Source organism: Ursus americanus, chromosome 5 (assembly GCF_024610735.1).
Source record: "Ursus americanus isolate L20-20 chromosome 5, mUrsAme1.1.p, whole genome shotgun sequence".
Classification (NCBI taxonomy): Eukaryota; Metazoa; Chordata; class Mammalia; order Carnivora; family Ursidae; genus Ursus; species Ursus americanus.
The window spans coordinates 57,705,508-57,729,197 of record NC_142131.1 but is presented as its reverse complement, the minus strand read 5'-3'; the positions used below and the strand labels follow the sequence as shown (position 1 = coordinate 57,729,197).

General features: G+C 40.3%; 2 protein-coding genes across 6 annotated transcripts in view; both read left to right on the top strand.

Moving 5' to 3' along the window:
• Nucleotides 1-4,248, top strand: part of PCBD2 (pterin-4 alpha-carbinolamine dehydratase 2) — a 51,095-nt gene extending 46,847 nt beyond the window's left edge. For 2 of the 3 annotated variants that reach the window (XM_087862260.1, XM_087862259.1), the window contains 2 exons: nt 2,479-2,559; nt 2,891-3,724. In XM_087862260.1, the coding sequence (XP_087718386.1) occupies nt 2,479-2,524 (46 nt within the window). In that variant the 3' untranslated portion in view covers nt 2,525-2,559; nt 2,891-3,724. Of the gene's footprint in view, nt 1-2,478; nt 2,560-2,890; nt 3,725-3,997 lie in introns of those variants that run through there. The other variant, XM_045794660.2, reaches the window with a different exon arrangement.
• Nucleotides 4,249-4,392: 144 nt separating this feature from the next.
• The window catches only part of CATSPER3 (cation channel sperm associated 3), a 38,276-nt gene continuing 18,978 nt past the window's right edge, over nt 4,393-23,690 (top strand). For 2 of the 3 annotated variants that reach the window (XM_087862258.1, XM_045794658.2), the window contains exon 1: nt 4,393-11,843. In XM_087862258.1, the coding sequence (XP_087718384.1) occupies nt 11,779-11,843 (65 nt within the window). In that variant the 5' untranslated portion in view covers nt 4,393-11,778. The remainder of the gene's footprint in view (nt 11,844-23,690) is intronic. The other variant, XM_045794657.2, reaches the window with a different exon arrangement.

The window sequence follows — 23,690 nt, the reverse complement described above, 5'->3', positions numbered from 1 at the left end:
CCTCTCTCTCTCTCTCTCTCTCTGTCTCTCTCTCAGTAGGCTCCATGCCCAGTGTGGAGACCATTGCAGGGCTCGAACTCAGGACCGAGAGATTGATACCTGAGCTGAGGTCAAGAGTTGGATGCTTAACTGACTGAGCCACCCAGGCACCCCAAGGGGTGTTCTCTTTTAAGCCGTATCTGTGATAGAGTAGATTTTGCTACCATGCTGATGGCATGTTGGAAATCAAAGATTTGAGGAGCACTTCTTTTTTTTTTTTAATATTTTATTTATTTATGTGACAGAGAGACAGCCAGCGAGAGAGGGAACACAAGCAGGGAGAGTGGGAGAGGAAGAAGCAGGCTCCCAGCGGAGGAGCCCGATGTGGGACTCGATCCCTCCCGGAACACCGGGATCACGCCCTGAGCCGAAGACAGACGCTTAACGACTGCGCTACCCAGGCGCTCCCTTGAGGAGCACTTCTGACTGTGTTCAGTCATCCCCTTGATCCGCTTGATTCTTGGGAATTGGTAAGGGATGCTAAGCATCACTTTGGACCTTTAGGATAGCATAGTTCAAAGAAATTATGGCCACAAGCCTTAAGAACTTGGGTAGTGACTGACTTTGCCCACCTAATATCTTGTCATTAAGCTGTTTTCCCCAGGCAGTGTGCACCAGGGTGTTACCCTATAGTATGTGATCTGTTTGGTGTGTGGCTTTGAGTCTGTATTTATGGCATGTGGAATAGGAAAGCACCATTCTTCTGGGAGATGGCAACTGGAATCTTAGATTCTTAAGGCTGTGGGAGGGCTTTTCACCTATCATTTCATTTTGTGAGGGTTATCATATGCAGTCTAGCCAGAGCAGTATATGGTAGCAGTATCTGCCATTATTGATCTCTTACCCAGTGCCAAGTGCTATGCTAAGTGCTTTTATATCCCCCATCTCATTTTTTATTAGGATGACTACATGAGCTTTTTATTAATATCCTCAGTTTACTGATCAGAGAACAGAGGCTCAAATGACGGGTCGTAGCGTTGGAATTTGAATTCAGGCCTCCCTGGCTTGAGAGCCTATGCCATTAATGACTCTATTACTATTCTCAGGGATTGTGGTTAACTTTTTTGGAAGTCTTAAAGCTAAACAAGAATAGGGCATTATAGGCAAAGGGACTAAAAAATTCTCATTATACATCGTTTAATGCAGGTTAACTCTGAATAATTAAAAGACTTTCACATTTGACACAATCTAGAGAATCAGATTATGCGATGAGAAGAGGAAGGGGAGTGAATATTGTTTTCCACTGATAATTCCATACATGGTTAAATGGATTTTGCTTGAATGTTCTTCCTTTTCCTGACAGGGAAAAACCTTTAGGCCTTTAATTAAAGACCAAAATGGGAGTCTTTATCCTGAATGAAATCATTCTGATGTAGGAGCCATTAGGAATAATATAGAATGGTTTAAAATGGCATCTTCCATACCTCTCACTATGAACTTGGAAACGTGCTCGAATGTCATTCTGGTGATCCAGAAAACACAGCTCAATTACCATCACATCGCCTTTTCTGGATAGGGGTGATGAAGTTCAATATTTATTTATGTGGCTACAATGGGTACTGCCCTGTGAATTCCTCTGTAAATTTGTAGTTAACGTACCATTACCTTAGAGTCTTACCAAGTATTTCTGCCTTCTGGACACATTAGAGACAGACTCTCCTATTGTTTGCAATTACCTTCATAAAAATTGGAAAGCAAGCAAAAGAAAAACAGGACAAGTTTTGCTTCTGGTTAGCAAAATTAGGTTTGCGCTTTCCCTATGGAATGAAGACCGAGCCCTACAGGTCCGCACTTACGCGTGTGCCTGAGCCCGCCTCCCCCTGCCCTGGGAAGAAGCGCTCTCCGCTCCACAGGGCACTGGTGGGCGATAGCAAGAAGACCCCGAGCGGGCAAGCCAGACTTCCCTGCTTCAGTCTGGATGTCAAAAAACAGTCTTTTATCCCCTCCTTTCCTGTCTGGGAGCTAGGATGGAGAAGTTGTTCAGTAAGATATTTTTCCCATAGTCTTGAGATCGAGGCCTTAGTTAGCAACCCAGCAACTGAACACAAAAGGAGTGGTGATGCAAGAAAAGTAGCCCCTAAGATTTGGGGCCAGGTAGTGAGATCCAGGGCACTTGGTTGAAGGGAAATTACTCCCGTGCTATTTTGGTGAGTCTTGTCCTGAGGACAATTAAACAGTCCAGACAGGTCACTGGGTGAGACCAATTTCCTGGTTTGTTTATTTGAGCCTGATTGTTTTTCACCGTTGAGCAGCAGGTCACGGTCCTGCTACACCGTTACCCCAGCTCTGTGCAGAGCAGTCCTTTTCATATTTCATTTCTCCGGGTTTCTGTAAGGATCCTAGCCTCGTCTTTATCTGGCTGGCTTGCTCTGGTCTCTCTCCCGCAGGCCCAGAGTAAAGGGCAGTGCCGCTAATCAGTTTCCGCTTCATCTTGTGCAGGCATTTGGCTTTATGTCCCGAGTCGCCCTGCAAGCAGAGAAGATGAATCATCACCCGGAATGGTTCAATGTGTACAACAAGGTAACTAAATTGCCTTATTTGGGGATCACCTTAGCTGTGGAGTTTAAGAAACTTCATTCTTCCTTGTTACCCTGTGCAGCTATGTGTCAAGTGTCATTGGGCTTAGGAAAACATTCTCTTATTCTTTCCCCAGAATCCCTGCGTATTATTGCAAATTAGTAACAAATTTTCAGATCTGCTCAAGACAGCAGTGTCAAAACTCTTTCTTTTCGTGCTTGTCTTCTGAAACTAATATGAGCAAGTTGAGCCAAATTAGGCTCCTGAATTAAACTTGAAAATCAGCCATGCAGATAAATTTTTTTTTTTAAGATTTTATGTATTTCTTTGACAGAGGGACAGCCAGAGAGAGAGGGAACACAGCAGGGAAGTGGGAGAGGAAGAAGCAGGCTCCCAGCAGAGGAGCCCGATGTGGGACTCAATCCCGGAACGCCGGGATCACGCCCTGAGCCGAAGGCAGACGCTTAACGACTACGCTACCCAGGCGCCCCTAATGCAGATAAATTTTAAATCCTCCTAAGTAAATTTTTGAAAGTAATGGTAGCAAATAAGAGAGATACGGCTTTATTTACCTTACTGAAATAATATGCTCTGGAACTGTGCTTTATAAATAACTGTTTATTAAATTCTACATTCTAAGTGGAAACTGGCCTTCTTAAGACAAAGAGCAGGCTAAAAAGATTCTAAGTCATTTTTAAGGGGGCTCAGTAAGAAGATTCATGGTCCTCCCCCCCAAATGTCCTTGCCTTTATGGTCATGCCATTTGAAATGTCTTATCACCTAGATTTCTATGTGGTTCTGTTTTCTCTATAAAAAATTCTCTTTGGAAAAGAGAACATTTCCTGATGCGCTTGTGATTTATTGGAATAATTCAAAACACACAGGTACCATGATAAACTTTTCCTTCCTACTTGCCTCTCTTTGTCCATTATTTTGCTTGTGATTTTTAATTGCTTTTTCAAGAAGCCACAGTCTGTTCCTCCCCCTCACCTCCATCCCACCTTCCTAATTTGGAAATGGGCTTTTCTGAATGTCGTTACTAAGACATTACATTTGATAGCTTGGTCTTTCTCAGTGGCCTGAAAATAGTCATGTAATTAAAGTAATGGGAGTTAAAATGGAACCTTAATCTCTCCTCCTTTTTTTTTTTTTTTTTTTTTTGAGACAAGATTTTAGATTCTGGCAGCTGAATTGCCCTTCACATGAGATGACCTTTTCATCCCTGGGCGGCTGCTGGGCCCAGCCCGTAGCAGACTGTGCCCCTGGAGTTTATTCGGTTTTGGAAATGCTGTGCTTACTCATAATGTAGTATTTTGTAAATCATTTAATCTCCCCAGTTGTCAAATGTGAATGTGGAATAGTAGATTGATTTCCGAGCCACCAAAGATGGGGACCACGAATTGTAGCTCCAGGTTTGAAAAACTGCTTCTGTGTTTCGTAGGTGCAGATAACCCTAACGTCACACGACTGTGGTGGACTGACCAAGAGAGATGTGAAACTGGCCAAGTTTATGGAAAAAGCAGCTGCTTCTGTGTGATTTCTTCCAAAATGCGTGTCAAACCCAGTGGACATCTTAGCCGTCATGTATGTGGAAGGCAGTTTACGTGAACAAATTCAGTAGTCAATTTAAGCTCACCTTTTGAACAGTCTTTTGTACCATCAGGGCTCAATTACAAAATGATTTAAACTTGAGCCTGAGGATTTTTCGTTATTTCTAATCATATACATAAGGTAAACCAACTCAGGGAATTATATTAATAATATTCAAAGAGAGAAACAGTGTTCTTAAAGACCAGAAATTGGGATGGGGGAGTATGCAGACATTTTATAACCCAGAAATTCAAGTGATGATGGTGACTTTACCCCAGTGCATTGTGTTGGAGAATAATTAGAAGGCAGAAGAAGAATGGTGAACTCTGTAGGTAAAGGATTTTAACCATCTATACAATTCTTACAAGGCTGACGTTGATTTGGATTGTAGCTGCCAGTTTAGCTCAGCAGTTAGATTATAAAAGTCACAGAAAATGGGTAAACTGTCTTATTTTATCCTTTTCAGAGAGGGAGTTGAAGGAGAGGACAAGTGTCTTATCCATGGCCTCTGCTATCTTGGGGCAATATAAGGATTCAGTGTCACAGTGACCAATGTACCAGATCATTATATGACCTTCTGCATTAAGAAGGAAGTAAGGGTAGGGCGCCTGGATGGCTCAGTCGTTAAGCGTCTGCCTTCGGCTCAGGGCCTGATTCCAGGGTCCTGGGTTCGAGCCCCACATCGGGCTCCCCGCTCTGCTGGGAACCTGCTTCTTCCTCTCCCACTCCCCCTGCTTGTGTTCCCTCTCTAGCTGGCTGTCTCTCTCTCTGTCAAATAAATAAATAAAATCTTAAAAAAAAAAAAAGCAACTAAGGGTGATATTTAAAAAATCATTTGTAGTTTGTGACTCCTGAACTGAAAGACTATAGTCACTAAGTTAGAAGCTACTGAGTTTTTATCCAGTAATGAGCTCTATTTATTCTGTGTGTCACTGATAGGAGTAAAAAGGAATATAAAGTAATCTATTGCTTAAAAATTACAATACCAGTGTTCTTTGAAGGAACTCAAGAGTGTACTTATTATTATATTTAAAAGATTTTATTTATTTATTTGAGAGAGAGAGAGAGGGAGAGGGAGACAGAATCTGAAGCAGACTCTGCACTGAGCGCAGAGCTTCAAGTGGGGCTCGATCTCATGACCACAAGATCATGACCTAGGCCAGAACCAAGAGTTGGACACTCAGCTGACGGAGTCACCCAGGCGCCCCGGGAATGTATTTTTTTTTTAACTTAATGTAATTTTTTAAAGATTTTATTTATTTGAGAGAGAGAGAGATTGGGAGAGGACATGAGCAGGAGGGAGGGGTAGAAGGAGAGGGAGAAACAGACTCCCTGCCCAGCAGGGAGCCCCACGCAGGGCTGGATCCCAGGACCCTGAGATCATGACCCGAACCAAAGGCAGATGCTTAGCCAACTGAGCCACCCAGGCACCCCATGGAATGTGCTTATTAATAAGATTAGAATATAGATTTAAAGAATATATATATAGATAGATATATAATTTATATATCTGTATATATAGATAGATAATTTATATATCTGTAGATTTATATATACAGATAAATATATACAGATATATTTATATTTGTCCAAGGAAGGTGTGTTAATCCCTTGACGCCTTATGGTAACAGGATTTAACAGGGATCATCTTTGTAACCCACCTTGTTTCAGAGACCAGAAAAATCCGTATGTTATAACAAGCAAACCTTCCCCTCCCCACCCAACCCTGGCCTCAGTCAGAGAAACCATATGCAAACAGGACAAGGAGGCTGAGCTCTCTGAAGCCAGTTCTTGGCTGGGTCTGTTGGCTTGGGAGAGACAGGTCCTGTCAGTTTGCCCTGTGGATATGGAGGGTGTAGGGAGGGAGGAGAGACAAGACCGCTCAGATTCTGGGGCTGCTGGAAAATCCAGAATTGGTGCTTCTTAAAATTTTTTTGGAGGAAAAGACAAAACTTTTTTTTCTTTTTTCTTTTTTTTTTTTTTTTAAGATTTCATTTTTTAAGTAATCTCTAACCCAACTTGGGGCTCAAACTCAAAACCCTGAGATCAAGAGTCGCATGTTCTTCCAGCTGAGCCAGCCCAGGCGCCCTGCGTTGTGTTTTTATAAACTCTTTCCGGTATTATAGATTTGGGAACTTTTATACATTTTATTACCAGAGATTTTTGGCTCAGTGCTTCAATTTTTTCACATGAATTTTTAAACATGAACAAATTTAAGCATATTTAAAAATAAAGTGAATAGTACATAAAAGCCTTAGGTACATCAAACCCTCTTATATACTCAGATTTAACAATTATCAAGATTTTACATCGGTTATTTCATGTAATTCTCCATTTCTCTTTTCTTTACTCAAGCATTTAAAAGCTTTAAAATAGCTTTAAAATTGAAAATCCCAGACAACATGTCCTTTTACCCCACGTCCTTCAATAAATATCTCTAGAATATATGGTCATTTTCTTCTATAAACCATAACACCATTATTATACCTAACAGAATAAACCATGGTTCCTTGGTGTCACCTAACACCCGGGCAAAATTAAATTTCCCTGAAGGTCAGGAATGCCTCTGGACAGTAAGTTTGTTCTAATCAGGATCCACATGAAGTCCACCCATCACATCTGGTCTCTCTATTCTTTCAGTCTAGAGTGAGCAAGCTCCCCTCCCGTCCTCCCTTTTCCCCGTGTCATTGACTTACCGTAAAAACGGGATCACGTGTCCTGTGGAGTATCCCACCTTCCAGATTTGCTTGTTTGCTCCCTTTGGTGTCATTGAACTTGTTTCTCTGTACCCTGAAGTCTTTCCCCTTACTTTGAATGTAAGCGTGAGAGGCTCAGCTTGTTTGGCTGGTAACGTACTGCGTATGAGCCCAGCGGAGAGAGCAGCATTGGGCTTGTAGTTGCAGTGGTGGAGACCCGACAATGCGTCTACAACTAGCAGCTCCACGAGGGTTTGCCGTAAGGGCCTTGTTAAGGGTTGTTGCATCATCTGGAACTCACGGAGTTGACTGTAGAGAATCAGAGATCCTGCAGTAGAAGGCTGTGGAAGTACTCACCGGGGCAAATTCCAACAGGATGAATCTCCGGACGCTGTTCAAGGAGCTGACATTTCAGCCTCAAAAGACACTGTCGACATGGGAGGCTCCCGGGTTCCCTTCTATTCCAAATCTTTGTGCGATGGCAGTGGTTTTTCTGATGTAGTAAGCTTCGGTTTCCCTCCATTTTCTTCCTAAACGATCTCTGGAGTAGAGAGGAGTTCTGTAGACATGAACTCTGACCCCTTGGATGACCTCCATAGGTAACAAACCAGGTGCCAGCATGTTTGACAGTTCCCTTTCCTAAACTGAAGTTACCCTTGTGAAAATAATGGTTACTTTCTGGCGTTGGTAGGAGTTAGGAAATCTCTGGATGCACAGAATAAGGATGGTTCTTTATGTTTTTGCTCTAGACAGAAAGCAGCAGCTCTATACTGTGTTTGGACACAAACCTGACTCCCATTAATGTCCTGCAGGACTAGTGTAAGTATGGAGCAGTCTACACACTCTCTCATCCAGTGCTCAAAAATAGACTGGTTGAATTCTGTAACTGCAGTTTTGTGGAATTTCCTGCAAAACACCAAGAGCTGTAATAGGATTTGGCTATGACACGTGAGCTTTTTGTTTCAGTGCCAGTTCTTGGGACAAGTGAAGGAATGACTCTTGGCCAGAAGACTTGAGTCACCAAGCTGCCATGTCTGCTGACTGCTGACATCCCCAGCTGTATGCGGCTGGGGTGGCGGCGCCCACGTCGAGCACAGTGGGAGTTACTGCTGAAAGGGTGGAGGAGGTGGCCCTTCGGCTGCTTATCTCAGGGTGCCTGTTGTGCCCACCTGTCCATGAGGAAATATGGATGATTTCAGTAGGCTTTGGAGAAGCTTGTCACCTCTGATTGTGCTCACCATCTGGAGTCCCATTCCCAGACTAGCTGTGTTCATCAGTGACTTCAGAAACCACGGTCAGCTGTGCTTAGCTGTGCTGATGGGTAGTCTAACAATGACTGGACTTCTCTCTACTGCTTCCAGCTGGCCATCTTCTCTCACCCCTCCAAGCATCGTGAAGGAATTCTTTACATCCTTAATCTCCTCTCCATTTCTCCCCCAAAGTGTGCTTTGATGCTTCAAGAGGGAAGGCATGGAAGTATACCATTGGGGTTCCTGGAGACGGACTCCCACCGTGCTTAGCTGCGTGGGCTTTTCGTTCGTATATTCCTACAGCAGACACCTACCAAGGGCCTTCTGTGGCCCCCAGCTTGAGTAGACACATTGATGTATTGGGGCAGGTGGAAACAGATTCAGGTGGAGAACTAATTCAGGCTTTCTCCCAGCAGCTGCTCCAGGAGGCTGTTGTGGGGATGTTGGGCATGAGCCCAGAAGGCATCAGGGACCATATGACCAAATGAGGCAGTAGGAGATATAGGAGGAGCTGATCCCTGAGGGAGAGAATGTCAAGTGGGAAGATGAGGCTAAAGTTTGAATCTTGAGGACATTAATCGAAGTGATTCTTAAAGCTTCACTGTTGATGATTTTAAATGCAGAAATGGAATAAACAGGATGTTATTTCCCAGGTCAGTGTATTGGTTGCCTACAAGAGTGTTTTCCTACCAGGAATAGTCATATACACTTGTTTTAGAATGCCTGGGACTACAGAGCTATTGCGGTGAATACTTGGTTTTCTTATGGCTCAAAAATTTGTGTTTCCAGGAATGTGACCAGTTTAGCCACTAAAGGTTTAGTACAACAGAGGGCTACCCAGATCCCTCTGTCTTGATTTGCCTTGAAAGCAAAAGGGATTAGGAGAAGGAACGCAAGGAGAATATATTAATCCCAAGAATTGAACAGAGCAAAAACCCTGTGGCTCTTGTACTTAAAAGATCTCAGCCCCACAGGCTCATCCCCTACGCTCTGTTTAGGAGGGTCATATGTGCACATTACAGGCTCTTCGTAAGCTAGTGCTGGGCATGGCTGACCTCTGTTCCTCCTTTTTCTTGTGTTCTGGCCCCAAACCCACCAAAATCTTTTCTGGTCCATCCTGATGTTTCCAGTCACGTGCCCTGGATGTATGCTCTTGGCTCGTAGAACCCCAGAGAAGTTTGCTTTTCCCCCTTACATGGCCCTTAACTTAGTCTAACACATTGTTAAGGGACTTTTGTCTCTCAGATGTGGATGCTTCTCTTTTTTCAAGATTTTATTTATTTGTTTGAGTGAGAGAGGGAATGAGCAGTGGGGAGGGGCAGAGGGAGAGGGAGAGAAGCAGACTCCTACTAGGCAGGAATCCCAATGTGGGGCTCGATCCCAGGACCTGGAGATCATGACCTGAGCCGAAGGCAGACCCCTCCATGACTGAGCCGCCCAAGCGCCCTCAGATGTGGATACTTCTTGAGAGAGGAAGGGCTTTTGTCTGCTCTAGCTCTGGTAACTCCCAGAATTAGCCTGGAGCTTCACAGTTCCTTTGTACTTGTATCCCTTTCACTGAACTGAGGTGCTTAGTCTCCCCGGGAAGACAGGCTCTCGGCGTAGATCAGCTAGGGAGTATTTGACTCTGGGGGCCTGCAGGCTAGTAATGTACTAGAATGCCCAAGAATGACGTCATAAAGCATGAGTTCCTTTTGTGGGCCCTGCTCTGTGGCCTCTTGGAATCTAGATGCCAAGGAAATCCCTAAGCAGAGATTTTCTGTTGAATGATCAAAGCAAGGAATAAAAATAGAAAATTTGGAAAATGTCTCAACAGTTTCATTTTCAGAATGATACCAGAGTCATTTCTAGCTCGCTGTTGGATAATCCTTCAGTGGCGTTCTGTGCGAGATTCGGGAAATTTCAGTAAATATTCTTTTTTTCTACTGCTCGTTAAGAAATGTGCAAATGGCAGCTTGGGGGCAGGGTGCCGGTGTGCTCTTCTTGGTGCACGCACTTGTGCACTGCCCAAAACGAGGTGCGTGCCCTTGACCATCTGCCTTCTCTCCCTGGTGAGGTTGGTGAAGGCTCAGCCAAACATTTTGCTTCTTTGGCTTTAATATCATGATTGGCTAGTTAAATCAGCATTCAGTCATGCTCTTACTTGACCCATACACTGAATTTGACTCTGTTTAGTCCTTTTATCTTTTTGTCCTTTCTACTTTGCTTTTATTAGCCACCGTGTTAGAAAATTTGAAGGTTTTATTGAGGTATTAGACCTGATCTCAAAACAGACAATGAAAATTATACATCTTGTTTTTATAGATTATAAAAGTATATGCATTCTGTATTTATTTCCTGTTAGAGTGTGTTCATTTGTTACATATAATGGGGAAAATAGTGCATACTTTTTGAGAAAAATTGGAAAGCATAGATAAATATAATAACCAAGAAAAAGAATTACTGTAATAATACTGAGTAGAGAATTTTGTACCTTGTTTTGTGTTTGTCTTTAGCTATCCAGTGGATCATAAACATTTTTTTAAACCATGAAAAAGATGCATCGGCATATTTTAGTATCTATATAATCTTCCATGAGATGGATATGCCGTCATGGACTTCACCAGTCTTTCTTGTTAGACTTTTGAACTGCTTGCAAGTTCTTACTACTGTACGTAACGCTGGGATGAACATATTTGGCCAAGCCAGTTCATTCCAGATTGCATGCTCTTGGGGTAGGTTCCTTGGATCAGAGGTTACAAATAGTTCTATGGCTTTTCGGAGGAGTTGGCCAATTTACACGCCCCCTGGCAGTTTATGAGAATGCCTCATCACACCACACTACTGCCAGCATTACATAGTATTACATTTAAGTCTGCTAATTTTATAAGCAAAAATAATGGTTGTACCTAATTTGCATCTCCATCCCCATTAGTAATGCTACTGAACATTTTGGGGGAGGTTCATTACCATTTGTATTTATTTCATGCATTGATTGTGTGTTTGCTTATTTTTTCTTAGGGTATTCAGTTTTTTTTTTTTAATCATTGATTGTGAACACTTGTATGGGTGATGATTTGATTATTACCGGTTTTTCCTACTAGACTGACAATATTTAGTTTTGTTCTCCTTATATCCACGATGTCTGCTGTCTGCTGTCTTGCCTGCTGTTAGTAATCACTCTGTAAAAATTTACTGAAGGAGTAAATGAAGATGATTCTTTGTTTTGCTTGAGAAGGACTAGTAATCATTTTTGCCCCCAGAGATCTAAGAGAAGGAACTAAGTAACTGAGTGAGGACAGATCAACTCAGGGGTCATCATACATATTTTAGTGGTCATTCAGTTAGCATTGTGTTGAAGTTAAAAAAAAATACACATTCATTTAAGTAATCTCTACACCCAACGTGGGGCTCAAACTCATGACCCTGAGATCAAGAATCGCTTGCTGTACTGACTGAGCCAGCCAGGTGCCCTGTATTGTGTTCCAATTTAAAAGTATATTTAAATTACATTCACAGAGGGTAGAAAGCAGAACCTAGTCTCTACAAAAAGTGTGTAATGTTTGGGATCTAGTTCTGTTGTAAGATAATCATACCTCTTATTCAACTTTTTGACAGGAGGAGAGATTCTCAGTGTCAGGCATTTGTGAAGAGAGTCATAACGAGTCGTCTTTTTAAGATAATTATGATTAGCATCGTCTCACTGAATGCCTTTTTTGTGGTCTTGTGGACTGATTATAATACAAAATACAACTTGTTCAGACTTTTTGAGGTAAGCAGACAAAACGGGTAAAGTTTCTTCTGTTTCATCCTTTTTATTTGTGAAAAAGATTTTTAAGACATTTTGTTCAAGAAAGTTTTCCATAGAAAAGCTCTAAGGACTTAAAAAATATACTCTAAAATCTGGAAAGATGGTAGCAATAGTAGCAGTGGTGACATGGTTTTTTAATCTCTCTAAATTTCCTTTTTAAAAAGCAACTTGGAGGATGCCTGGGTGGCTGTCAGCCACCGACTGAGTTAAGCATCTGACTCTCAGTTTTGGCTCAGGTCACGATCTCAGGGTTGTGAGATTGAGCCCCGTGTCAGCCTTCACACTCAGCAGGGAGTCTGCTTGGGATTCTCTCCCTCTGTCCCTCCCCCTGCATGCGCATGCTCTCTTTCTCTCTCTAAAAATAAATAAATAAAAAAATCTTGAAATTAAAAAAAAAAAAAACAAAAATGGAGCAACTTGGGAGCAAAACCAAAACCCACGGGCAGCATTGAAATTAAAACTAGTTAAAAAGGCATCCATACTATAAGGCACAACTGCACAGTATTAGCCTCTGAGGGAGAGGGATCAGAGGACGTTCAATAAATATTAATTGGAAATGTCAGCTGATGTGAGAACAGCATTTTTTAGTAACATATACTGTATTGTTAGTATATAAGGTAGAATTTAAGTAATTTTTTTTAAGATTTTATTTATTTATTCGACAGAGATAGAGACAGCCAGTGAGAGAGGGAACACAAGCAGGGGGAGTGGGAGAGGAAGAAGCAGGCTCCCAGCAGAGGAGCCTGACGTGGGGCTCGATCCCAGAACGCCGGGATCACGCCCTGAGCCGAAGGCAGACGCTTAATGACTGTGCCACCCAGGCGCCCCAAAGTAATCTTAAATTACTTAATTTAAGGTAGCATTTAGTGATTCATCAGTTGCATATAACACCCAGTGCTCATTACTTCTAGTGCCCTCCTTAATGCCCATCCCCCAGTTACCCCATCCCCCACCCACCTCCCCTACAGCAACCCTCAGTTTGTTTCATATAGTTAAGAGTCTCTTATGGTTTTTCTCCCTCCCTGTTTTTGTCTCATTTTATTTTTCCTTCCCTTCCCCTATGTTCATCTGTTCTGTTTCTTAAACTCCACATGTTAGTGAAATGATATGGTATTTGTCTTTCACTGACTGACTTATTTGACTTAGCATAATACTCTTTAGTTCCATTTCCTTTGTTGCAAATGGCAAGATTTCATTCTTTTTGATGGCTGAGTAATATTTCATTGTGTGTGTGTGTGTGTGTGTGTGTGTGTGTGTGTGTGTATCACATCTTCTTTATCCATTCATCTGTCAGTGAACAGTATTTGATGTTGGGAAGGGTGGTGTTCAATCCAGTACTGGGTTAGTGCAAGAGGTTCCTGGTAATTTCTGAAGGGCCTAGAACAGTTTGAACCTTGTGACCTCTAGAGACTGGCCAGCCAGGGCTCCCTTCAGGGACATCCCCCCACTCCCCATCCACTTAGAAGAAATAATGGGAGTGGAATAAAAATTGAGCAGGGTAGAGACCCAGAGATGAAGGAAGAGAAGGTCCAAATAAAATTGGAGGAGGGGAATGGAACAAAGAAACCTTAAAAACCAAGGTATCACATCTTTAAAACAGAAGAGGGAGCTATGTGAAGTTAGAACCACACCTTCTAAAAGTTCAGGAAAACTAGGTCATAGAAAAAAGTATACTATAAAGAGATTGAGGTAAAATCCCACACAAAATTATTATGAAATGAGAAAAGAGAATAAATTGGAGAAAAATATCCCTGTAGATAGTAGAAACCCACCACAAAGACATGTCCACAAAACAGATAAAAACTGTAGCATCTTATTTCAAAACAAGGTAAATATTTAAGAAAATGATACGAAATAGGAAAGAACAGAGACAAAGTGACAAAATTCAGGAAAGAATTAGAAATAAAAGTCATTTCAAAAATGAAGATGCAGCTAAGAGCAATTAAACACAACAGGTAATAGTTTAAGAGAAACATTGGATTAATGGAAAAGATTACTATTTTTAAAAAATATTATTTATTTTTGAGAGAGAGAGAGTGCGCACAAGCAGGGGGAGGGGCAGAGGGAGAAGCAGACTCCCCGCTGAGCAGGGAACCGGATGTGGGACTTGATCCCAGGACCCTGGGATCATGACCCGACCTGAAGGCAGATGCTCAACCGACTGAATCACCCAGGCACCCAAGAAAGAGATTTTTATTTTTATTTTTATTTTTATTTATGTGTATTTATTTATTTTTATAAAAGATTTTATTTATTTATTTGACAGAGAGAGAGGCATTGAGAGAGGGAACACAAGCAGGGGGAGTGGGAGAGGGAGAAGCAGGCTTCCTGCTGAGCAGGGAGTCCGATGCGGGGCTCGATCCCAGAACAGTGGGATCATGACCGAAGCTGAAGGCAGACGCTTAACAACTGAGCCACCCAGGCACCCCCAAGAAAGAGATTTTTAAAAATCAACCAGAAATGAAAAAATAAAAAGGATTCAAGAGAAAATGATGACTATTGAAAATGGAGGAATGGGTGTCTGGCTGGCTCAGTCAGTGGAGCATGTGGCTCTTGATCTCGGGGTTGTGAGTTTGAGCCCCATGTTGGGTGTAGATTACTTTAAAACAAAAAAGTTAAAAGAAAAAAGTTAAAAAAAAAAAAAAAGAAAATGGGGAAGAAAAGATCCCAACATAAGGATAATAGGAGTCCCTGAATTTGAAACAAAAACAAAGTAAAGGGATGGAACAAACACAAACCTATAATCTAAGAAATATTACTGAAATAAAAGAATTGAAATTCTATATTGAAAGAGCACACGTTGCACACTCAAGAGTATGGATTTAGAATAACAAGCACTGAAACATTCTAGTAAAATTATTGGACTCTAAAGGAAAGAGGGGTGGAGGAAATTGTGAGCATCTGGGCAAAGGGCTGCTAAGGAAAGGGAAAGTATTGGCAGACTTTGCTATGATAAATCTTTATGCTAAAAGAAAACAGGAACATATTTAAAATACTTAAGGGAAGAAAATGTGAACCAAGAATTCTAGATCCATTATAATTGACTTTCAAGTATAACACACAGAGAGAAACTGTCATCATTCATGAAAACACTTGGGTGATAGTGTTCCCTTGAGCCCTTCCTTCTGAATCTGGTGAAGAATAAGTTGCAGCCAACCAAAACGACTGGAGACACATCAACATTAGGATGGGTGATGAGCATTAAATAGAATTATTGGTAGAATTATTCATAACTGTGGGCCAACAAGGAGAGAATATACCATATAATGAATCTATCCTATGGCAGTGAAGATACAATACAACTCAAAAATGGAGGAGAGTGGGGAGAGTTAATGCCAAAAAAATTTTTAACCATTTTTAGAAGTCAACTTAGTGGAGACACTATTGATAGTGTCATTTTGAGACTGTTGTGTGTAATATGGGATAAAGCAGATGGGCAAATATGGGACAGTTTAGTTCTGTTATCCTCTTTGTTCTTGAGAGCCAGTATACTCATGGAAGAAAGGAGAAACAAAGGTAATACAGACAAAGCTAAGTAAAAACTCTCTAGTTTGACATTGAAGTTGGAAGCACCAGGATAATTTACTAAAGTATTTTATCCTTAACCATGAAAGACCTAGAACATTGACCACTCAGTAGTTATGCATGCACAGTGTTCACAATGTGATGTTGAAATGCCATTTCTTACTAAAAACAAACCAGGGATTTTTAGAGAAATGATTGACCGCAAGTCAAGGCAAAATATATGCCAGATGAGTCAGGAATATCTTGTCATACACATAGCAAGGAAGCTGTCGAAGATTACTGGGGTCATGTCAAAAAGACTCAGGAGACAACTTGAAGAGGCTCTTACCTGCCAAAGATGGGACACTTTGAGCTTCAATAAGGATGATAATTAAAATGGATTGGAATGCCTTAAACAATCTATACGTTTATAATGATACCAGTAAACTCACTGGTCACTTATGGAGGGTAATAAGGAACTAATCCTTTATCTCTAAAACTATTAAATTAAGAGAAAGAATCAAGCATTACTGACCTTACATGAACTATAATACTGAGTAACCATACAGTCAGTAAGGGAAAACTCTCTTTACAGAAATATCCCAGTTAATAAATGAAAAAGGAAATGATAGAATTAGAGTATCACTGTTTTCAGCCCTCAGTGAAGAAATGGATCTAGGCAATGAGCATGAGTGGCTGCTACCATCATAAAAGGAGAGACAAGCAGATATTGTATGCCTGATATGAAAGAACAGAACCTATAATCTTGCCAAAGAGATGAAACCTGAATCCAATCTAGTCTTTGGATCCAAGTATCTGTTTCCAGGAAATAGAGGACGGGAGAGCATGTTGAGCTGCACCGTGAGTGTGTAGTCAGCAAAATCCAGACTGGGATATTCTACCAGTCAAACTGCCTGGGTACATCAACAAGTAAATTGGAGGAAAAAAGGAATGGAAGAGTTAAAAGACATCAAATTTTAAAAAATTTTTAAAGAGCAAGACCAAAGTATTTGTTCCAGGGATGTATACATGGGTTCCTATCTATAGAGAAATGCAAGAGAGTGATTACTATAAAAATCAGGATGGTGGTTAATTTGGGGGAAAGGGAGGAAGTCATAATTGGGATGGGCGCATGGAGGGAATTTGGGCTAGCTGGTGAGCAAAGCCTTATTTTTTGACCTAGGTGGTGGTTACAGGGGTATTGGCCTTGTAACAGTCCATTAGGCTATATATTTGTTTGTGTGATTCTATATGTATGTTTTGTTGTATAATAAAATGGTTAAGAACATACTCTGTCTTTGTTTATGGTAAATAACAAATTTCTTTCTTGGTGGTAAAAATGGTCAGCATCAACACAGTGTGGGGTCAGAGGTCATGGAGGTGGTGGAATACCCTAATCAATGCCTGAAAAATGAGGGCCAGTGTCCATTTGGCACCACTTACGTGAACCTGTTGGTATGGCCGGGCATCCACCCCAGCATTCTACAGTGTTTGGTTATGGACCATAGAACATCATGTTGGGTATGGCACTTGATAGGAGTCAGGGGAAGAGCTGAGTTGAGGAATCTGAATCTTCGATTGCCCTCCAGAGGCCATATGGGTCAGAACACATACCTCCTTTAGGACCCTGGTTTGCAAGCCTGGGGGATGTTCTGTGCTGTGGAAGGGATGCAGATTTCAGTTAGAGAATTTGGGGCTTTTGGCAAGTTACTTAATCTCAAAATTGTTCAGCTTCAACATTTATAAAGTGATGGTATTAATGCCCACAGGGTGGCCGAGGTCACTGGATAACATGTATGAAAACCCTTGATTAACTATGAAACTCTGAGAAATTATTTTCATTTTGGAGGATCTCAATGAAGCTATCAGGAAAATCCTGAGAAGGCCCTGATCTCTCACCTCTGGAAAATCTTGAGACTCTGCAAGCAGGAAATGAAGGCTAAGGCAGAGATATAAACTGCTGGACTATTAAATGTATGCCCCAACACTCAGAACCTCATGGCAAAGGCTGGGAGACTCAGTGGGTCCAGGCATTTATAGAAATATCCGTCCATTCATTAGCAGACCACTAAGTTAGCTGAGTGGGTCTTTGGCCTTACATGACAAAGAATACAGATTTTATAGAAGTACTTCTGGACAGTCCTTTAAAAAAAAGTGGCAACAATAACACAATTCTAGGGAGAGGGGATCAGCTGATTTCCAGGGTTCCAATTTCATATAATTTAAAATGTCCACTTTCCAACAACAACAAAAAATCTTGAAATGTGCAAAGAAACAAGAATGCATGGCCCTACACAAGCAAATAAAAGTACAGTCAGTAGAAACTGTTCCTGAGGAAGCCCATCTCTTAGACTTACTAAGCAAAGATTTTTAAATTAGCTATTGTGAATATGTTCAAAGGACTAAAGAAAAAAATCCTATCTAAAGGACTAAAGGAAAGTATGAGAGGAATGTTTCACCAAATAGAGAATATGAATAAAGAGAGAAATTACTAAAAAGAGCCAAATAGAAATTCTTTAGTTGAGAAGTACAATTATTGAAATGAAAAATCCACTGCAGGAATTCAGTAGCAGATTTGAGCTAGTGGAGGAAGGAATTGAAAAACAGAAAGACAGGTCAATTGAGATTCTTCAGTGTGAGGAGCAGAAAGAGAAATGAAGGAATAAAAATGAGCAGAGACATGTGGAACAACATCAAATAAACAAGGTGTCCCAGGAGACGAGAGAAAGGAAAAAATGTAAAGGAATAATGGCTAAAAATCCTCCCAATTTGATGAAAAACAATCTGCACATCCAAAAATATCAGCAAACTCTAAGAATAGACTCAGAAATTCACCTAGACACATCATGAACAAACTTGAAAGAGAATTTGAGAGTACCAGTGGAGAACTGATTCATCACATACAAGGGATCCTCAATAAAATTAATGCTGATTTATCACTGGAAACTACAGTGGCCAGAATGCAGTGGAATGCTGTATTCAAAGTGCTGAAAGAAAAAAACTGTCAGCCAAGAATTCTACATCTAGAAAACCCATCCTTCAAAAATGAAGGAGATGAGTGATGTCAGTGAAAATGGTAGAGTAGGTAGCTCTAAGGTCCATCTGTCCACAGAAATACCTGAAAAGGGACAAAAACTGTCAGAACTCTGGAAAATAAAGATTTTTGTAAATGAGTAAACAGTGAATCAAGAAAGTCAACTTTTATTTTTTATTTTGTTTTTTAAAAAGATTTTTTAAAAAAAGATTTTATTTATTTGTCAGAGAGAGAGAGAGAGCACAAGCAGGGGAAGCAGCAGGCAGAGGGAGAAACAGGCTCCTCACCAAGCAAGGAGCCCGATGCAGGGACTTGATCCCAGGACCCTAGGATCAGGACCTGAGCTGAAGGCAGACACTTAACTGACTGAGCCACCCAGGCATCCCAAAGATTTTTATTTTATTTTATTTTTAAAAAATATTTTATTTATTTATTTGACAGAGAAAGAGACAGCCAGTGAAAGAGGGAACACAAGCAGGGGGAGTGGGAGAGGAAGAAGCAGGCTCCCAGCACTCCCAGCAGAGCAGGGAGCCCGATGTGGGGCTCGATCCCAGGACCCTGGGATCATGCCCTGAGCTGAAGGCAGATGCTTAACGACTGAGCCACCCAGGCGCCCCAAAGATTATTTATTTTAGAGAGAGAGTGCAAGTGAGTGCAGGGAGGAGGGGCAGAGGGAGAAGGAGAGAATACCAAGTTGACTCCCTGCTGAGCATGGAGCCTGACCCAGGGCTTCTCACAGGGCTCCATCTCATGACTGAGATCATGACCTGAGCTGAAACCAAGAGTCACATGCTTAACCAACTGCACCACCCAGGCACCCCCCAAAAGAGTCAACTTTTAAAGGATAAGAAAACTTTGCAACATTTTATTTTGTCCCTGACCCAGTGTCCTCCTCAGCATGGTGATGGCCTTGAAGATGGCAGGCTAAATTCTCATTGTGGGACTCTCATCTTCTTGGGTCCAGAAACAGCAGAGCAGACCTTGTTCTTAAAGAGTCGTGTTGTTTCTTTTGACCTGTCTGAGGGCTGCCTGAAGTACTGATACAAGGCTATTGCCTTTGTTTTGCCTAACTTGGAGCTTTCTCAGTGCAGAAAAGTGACTCTGCAAAGAGCATTTCTTAAAAGCATTGAGACACAAATGAATAACCACTGCCATCTGGGGGCAAAACAACAACAAGCTAGTTGATATGAACAAAGGACATGCTGAAAGCCTAAGAAGAAAATCCAGGAGAGAGAGTCTTTGGAAAATGAAGGTATTAACAAGCACCCATGTATATGGGAGAGTTTAGAGAGCCATAAATGCCCAGGGCAGGACACATACTTAGAAAAGACCTGAGAAGACTTCAAGTTTTCACCTCTGGCTGATCTTTAGGCTCAGCACAGGGAGGGAGTGAAGGCTAAGGTAGAGTTATAAATGACTTGGCTAAGCATTGGAAGAGTCCTCCAACACAGAGCCATTCTGCAAAGACTAGGAGAGTTTCTTTTTCCTTTCTTTCCCTCCCTCTCTCCTGCCCTTCCTCCTCTTCCCTCCCCTTCCTTCCTTCCCTCTCTGTCTTTCTTTCTCTCTCCCTCTCTTGTTCCTTCCTCCCTTCCTCTTTTTCTTCTTCTTACTTGAGGCATTTAAGAAAATCTCTCCTTAAGCACTAGCTAAAGGAAGACACTCCAAAGACCACACATGACAAAGAATACAGTTTAAGAAATATTTTATTTTAAGATTTTATTTTTAAGTAATCCCTACACTCAATGTGGGGCTTGAATTCACAACCATGAGATCAAGAGTCACATGCTCTACCAACTGAGCCCACCAGGCACCCTGCAAAGAATAGTTAAAAAAAAAAAAAACTATTTAGACAGGCCACTAAACAAACAACTACTACCCACAAAAAGTAACAGACTCTGAGGAAAGGGAAGAATCTGATTTTTTAGAGTTAGAACATTGTAGTAGTGCCTGGGTGGCTTGGTTGGGTGTCTGCCTTTGGCTCAGGTCATGATCTTAGGGTTCTGGGATCGAGCCCCACATGGGGCTCCCCCCTCAGCAGGGAGTCTGCTTCTCTCTCTCCCTCTGCCCCTCCCCCTGCTCATTCTCTCTCTCTATAATAAATAAAATCTTAAAAAAGAGTTACTACATTGTAATATTTAAAATGTCCAATTTCAAAAAAAATTAAGCATGCAAATAAACAAGTAGGTATGGCTTTTGTACAGAAGAATTGAATAGAAACTGTCCCTGAGGAAGCGTGGACATTGGAATTACTAGACAAAGACTTTAATAAGTCCACTGTGTGAAATATGCTCAGGTTGCTAAAAGAAGCCATGGACAAAGAGTTAAAGGTAACCAGGAAAACAACGTCTCAAGAAAGAGAGAATATCAATGAAGAAATAGAAATTATAACCAAACAGAACCAAGTAGAAATTCTGGAGCTGAAAAGTACAATAACTGAAAAGTACAAATTCACTGGAGGTTTCAAGAGCAGATTTGAGCAGGTGGAAGAAATAGTCAGTGAACTTGAAGACAAACCTATTGAACTTAATTTAAGAAACAGAAAGAATAAAGAATGAAGATAAATGAACAGAGTTTAAGAGACCTGTGGGACACAATCAAACATATCACTGTATACATCTTGGAAGTTCCAGAACGAGAGGAGAGAGGGAAAGAGGCAGAAAGAATATTTGAAAAAACTAATAGCTAGAAATTTCCCAGATTTGATAAATGATATACATATCCAAGAAACTCTGTAAACTCCAAGGACAAATACAAAGAGATCTACACTGAGACACGTAATTGAGCTGTCAAAAGGCAAAGACAGAGAATCTTGAAAGCACCAAGAGAGAAGAAACTTGTCACATACAGGAAATTCTCAGTAAGATTAGCACCTGGTTTCTCTTCAGAAACTGTGGAGGACAGAAGGAAGTGACAGAACATATTTCAAGTACTGAGAGAAAAATATTGTTGATCAACAGTTCTATATCCAGCAAAACTGTCTTTCAAAAAATGAAGGAGGGGGCACCTGGGTGGCTCAGCCAGTTAAGCATTTGACTCTTGATTTCAGTTCAGGTCTTGGTCTCAGGGTCATGAGTTCAAGCCCTACACTGGGCTCCATGCTGGGCATGGAGCCTACTTAAAAAAAAAAAAAAAAAGGAGAAATTAAGACATTTCCAGATACACAAAAGCTGAGAGAGTTTGCTGCTAGAGGCTCTACAAGAAATGCTAAAGATAGTCTTTTAGGTGGAAATGAAACTAGACAGTAACTTGAAGCCACCGATAGAAGTAACTACATCGGTAAATATAAAAGGCCAGTATTATTATATTTTTGGTTTGTAACTATATATATATTTATATATATATATATATATAATATATATATATATACACACACATACACACCACATATATATATGTAAACCATATATATATATATATATATATATAAACCATATATATATATATATATGGTTTAAAAATATATATGGTTTAAAATACAAATGCATAAAACAATAATTATAGTTAATGGGTACACAACATATAAAGATGTATTTTGTGACAATAAAAACGTAAGGTGGGGATGGAGCTCTAAGGAAACAAAATTATCTACTATTGAAGCTATGGTTGTATTAATGAAAAATAGATTGTTACAAGTATAAGAGCTTAATTGTAATCATGAGAGTAACCACCAAGAAATTAATGAAAAAATATACAGAAGAAGAATGAGAAAGGAATCCAAGTGGTACACTACAAAAGAATCAGGCACAAAAGAATGCTGTAATGGAGGAATTAAGGAACAAAAAAGATGTGACATATATAAAACAAATCGCAAAATGGCAGAGATATTTCTTCTTTATCAGTAACTACTTTAAATGTAGAGGAATTGAGCTCTCCAATTAGGACAGAATGGGTTATTTTTTTTTAAAATATGCTGTCTACGAAAGATTTATTTGAGATCAAAAGATAGAAATAGGTTAAAAGTTAAAGAATGGAGAAAGATATTCCATGCAAGTAGAAATGAAAAGAGAGTTGGGTTGGCTATACCAGTATCAGACAAAATAGACATTAAGGCAAAAACTGTTATAAGAGGCAGGGGCATTACCTATTGACAAAAAGGTCAATTCACCAAGAAAATACAATGATTTTTCTCAAATGCATATGGAGCATTCTCCAGGATAGACCATATGTTAGGCCATAAAACAAGATGAAATAAATTTAAAAATATTGAAATCATACAAAGTATCTTTTCTGACAACAATGGAATGAAACTGGAAATCAATAACAGCAGGAAAACTGGAAATTTTTGAAATATATGGAAATACTCTTAAATAACCAATAGGTCAAAGAAGAAATCACAAGGGAGATTAAAAATACTTTAAGGTAAATGAAAATGAACATACAACATAGCACATAAAGAATATAGTCAATAATACTGTAACAACTTTGTATGGTGACACATGGTAACTACACTTACTATGGTGAGCATTTCATAATGTATGTAAATGTCAAATCACTGTTGTACACCTGAAACTAATATAATTTTGTATGTCAATATACTTCAACTTAAACATAATAAAACAGGATGCAGCAAAAGCAGTGCTCAGAGGGAAATACATACCTGTAGATGCCTGCATTAGGAAAGAGAAAAGATCTTACATTAATAACCTAACTTTAGACCTTAAGGAACTAGAAAAAGAAGAGCAAACCAAACCAAAAGCTAGCAGAAAGAAGAAAATAAAAAAAAGATTAGAGTGAGATAAACAGAGAAGAGACAAAATCAACAAATTCAGAATTTAATTTTTTGAAAAGATCAACAAAATTGACAACTTTAGATTGACTAAAGAAAATGAGAGAAGACTCTAATTACTAATAATAGAAATGAATGTTGGGACATTACTACTGACCTCATGGAAATACAAAGGGTTATAGGAGAATACTATAAACAATTGGATGCCAACATATTAGACAACCTAGATGAAATGGATACATTCCTAGAAACATACTAACTGCAAAACTGACTTAAGAAAAAAATAGAAAACTGACATTGGAACAGACCTATAATAAGTAAAGAGGTTAAAATCACTAATCAAAAACCTGCCAACAAAGAAATGCCCAGGACCAGATGGCTTCACTAGTTAATTTTCTCCTGTATGTATGTATATACGTATGTATGTATTTATTTATTTATTTAAGAGAGAGACAGAGAGACCACAGGCAGGGGGAAGGGCAGAGGGAGAGGGGATTCTCCTGAGCAGGGAGCCCAACTTGGAGCTCGATCCCACGTCCATGGA